This window comes from Sprattus sprattus (assembly GCF_963457725.1).
Source record: "Sprattus sprattus genome assembly, chromosome: 3".
Lineage (NCBI taxonomy): Eukaryota > Metazoa > Chordata > Actinopteri > Clupeiformes > Clupeidae > Sprattus > Sprattus sprattus.
Genome location: NC_137922.1, coordinates 27,638,494 through 27,640,993, shown reverse-complemented (window position 1 = coordinate 27,640,993; position 2,500 = coordinate 27,638,494). Strand labels below are relative to the sequence as shown.

Sequence of the window (2,500 nt, the reverse complement as noted above, 5' to 3'; positions counted from 1 at the left end):
TGGTGCCTTCTGTCCTTCAATCCTTCTCTGGCCCTCGTCCTCACTGTGGTGAACTAGAGCATGTTGACATTCCTGCACACACACACACACACACACACACACACACACACACACACACACACACACACACACACACAGGCACTGTCTGGTGTGACAGAAAAGAACTGTGAATCTGTAAAGGTCTTTGTAGAGGCACGAGCACAGCTCTGGAGTCTCCTGGTCCTACTCCTTAGGCTAGTCTGATGTAGGATGATGATGATGATGATGATGACGATGGTCTGTAGGGTGATGATGGTCCTGAAGGATGTGGATGGTCCTCTGTAGGGAAGTGGCTGCCAAGGGTTTTGTAATCCTGCTTTAATCTCTTCTGCTGTGGCAAACTGGCTCTCTGACACAAACACACACACACACACACACACAGCTGTGCATGGCCCCCAGCACCTGGGCGCCCGGAGCCTCTGAGCGGACCACTCAGGGCTTAACCCAGATCTGCCCAGAGCAACAGGTGTGTGACTTAGAGCCAGCAGAGGTGTGTGTGTGTGGGGGGGGAGAGTTCATGTGTGTGTAGAGTTCACGTGTGTGAAGAGTTGTGTAATGTGTTTGTAAGAGAGCTTTGGTGTGTGTGTGTTTGTGTGTGTGTGTGTGTGTCTGTGTGTGTGTGTGTGTGTGTGAGCTGTAGAGGAGCCAGACTGGAAAATCCTCCACAGAGAACAGCACTCTCCCTCTAGGGGTATGGCATTACCGCTCTCTCTCGCTCTCTCTCTCTCCCTCTCTCTCTCTCTCTCTCTTCCTCTCCCTCGCACTGTCTCTCTCGCTCTCCCTCTCACTACCTCTCTCTCTTGCTCTCTGTCTCTCTCTCCCTCTCTCTCTCTCTCTCTCTCTCTCTCTCTCTCTCTCTCTTTCACTACCTTCATCTCTCTACCCCTCCATCTCTCTCTCTCTCTCTCTCTCTCTCTCTCTCTTTCTACCTCGCTGCTACATTTCATTCACTCATAACCGCTTTTCCACTCCAGTTCATTCACTCACTCTCCTCCTCCCATCCCTCTCTCTCTTCGTCTCACACCTCCACTCTCTCTCACTCTCTGCATCCCTCTCTCACTGCCTCACACACCTCCACTTTCCTACTCTCTCTCTCTCTTTGCCTCTCACACCTCCACTCTCTCTCTCTCCCTCTCTCTCTCTCCCTCCATCCCTCTGTACTTGTGTCCCTCCCTTTGCGTATCTGGAGAGCGGCTGAAGCACTGTAACACACTCCTATGTTGTCTGTCCTCATGTGAGACACACACACACAAACAAACACACACACACACACACACTCTCATTTGAGAGAGTTCTCTGACATCCATCTCACTGAGACTAACAGCCTCTCAGGAAGGACACATAGAGTTTATTTGGCTCTGAGGGGTGATGGGAGATGGAGTCTGTTAAGCTCTGAGGGGTGATGGGAGATGGAGTCTGTTAGGCTCTGAAGGGGTGATGGGAGATGGAGTCTGTTAGGCTGTGAGGGGTGATGGGAGATGGAGTCTGTTAGGATGTGAGGGGTGATGGGAAATGTAGTTTTTGGCTCTGAGGGGTAGTGAAAGTGTAGTCTGTTAGGCTATGAGGAGTGATGGGAAATGGAGTTTATTTGGCTCTGAGGGGTAATTAAGTAGTAGTCTGTTTGGCTGTAAAGTCTTCTGCTCGTCATGACTACCCATCATAAGCGGCAGACCTGGGTTCTGCTTTGGGATCAGAGTCAGAACAGACCGCAGATGAGCGTCTGAGAAGACTGAAGAACACATCCTCTCATGACACAGCACTTCCCCAATACAAACACACACACACACACACACAAACACACACACACACACACACATGTGAATTTCACTTGTCATATATGTACGGCCTCAATACAAACACACACATGTGTTAATTCAACTTATCAGTGAGTGTGGATGCATGTGAATGTAACTGATCTGAGACTCATGTCTGTCCTCTCCTCCCATCTCTCCTGCAGGGTTCCTGAGCACGGGTGACCAGGCGGCGAAGGGGAACTATGGGCTGTTGGATCAGATCCAGGCGCTCCGCTGGATCAAAGAGAACATCCAGGCCTTCAGAGGAGACCCCAAGAGAGTCACCATCTTCGGTTCCGGAGCGGGAGCCTCCTGTGTCAGCCTGCTCACACTGTCACACTACTCAGAGGGTAGGACACACACACACGCACGCACGCACGCACGCACGCACGCACGCACGCACGCACGCACGCACGCACGCACGCACGCTCGCTCGCTCGCACGCACGCACGCTCGCTCGCTCGCTCGCTCGCTCGCACACACACACACACACACACACACACACACACACACACACTCACTCACTCACTCACTCACTCACTCACTCACTCACTCACTCACTCACTCACTCACTCACTCACTCACTCACTCACTCACTCACTCACTCACTCACTCACTCACTCACTCACTCACTCACTCACTCACACGCACGCACACACACACACAAT

General features: G+C 51.9%; 1 protein-coding gene across 3 annotated transcripts in view; it reads left to right on the top strand.

The window, feature by feature from the left end:
• The window catches only part of nlgn4xa (neuroligin 4 X-linked a), a gene marked incomplete at both ends in the record, with an annotated part of 95,189 nt that overhangs the window by 78,948 nt on the left and 13,741 nt on the right, over positions 1-2,500 (top strand). For all 3 annotated transcript variants that reach the window (XM_080835210.1, XM_080835212.1, XM_080835211.1), the window contains one exon: positions 1,997-2,182. In XM_080835210.1, coding sequence (XP_080691336.1) covers positions 1,997-2,182 — 186 coding nt within the window. The remainder of the gene's footprint in view (positions 1-1,996; positions 2,183-2,500) is intronic.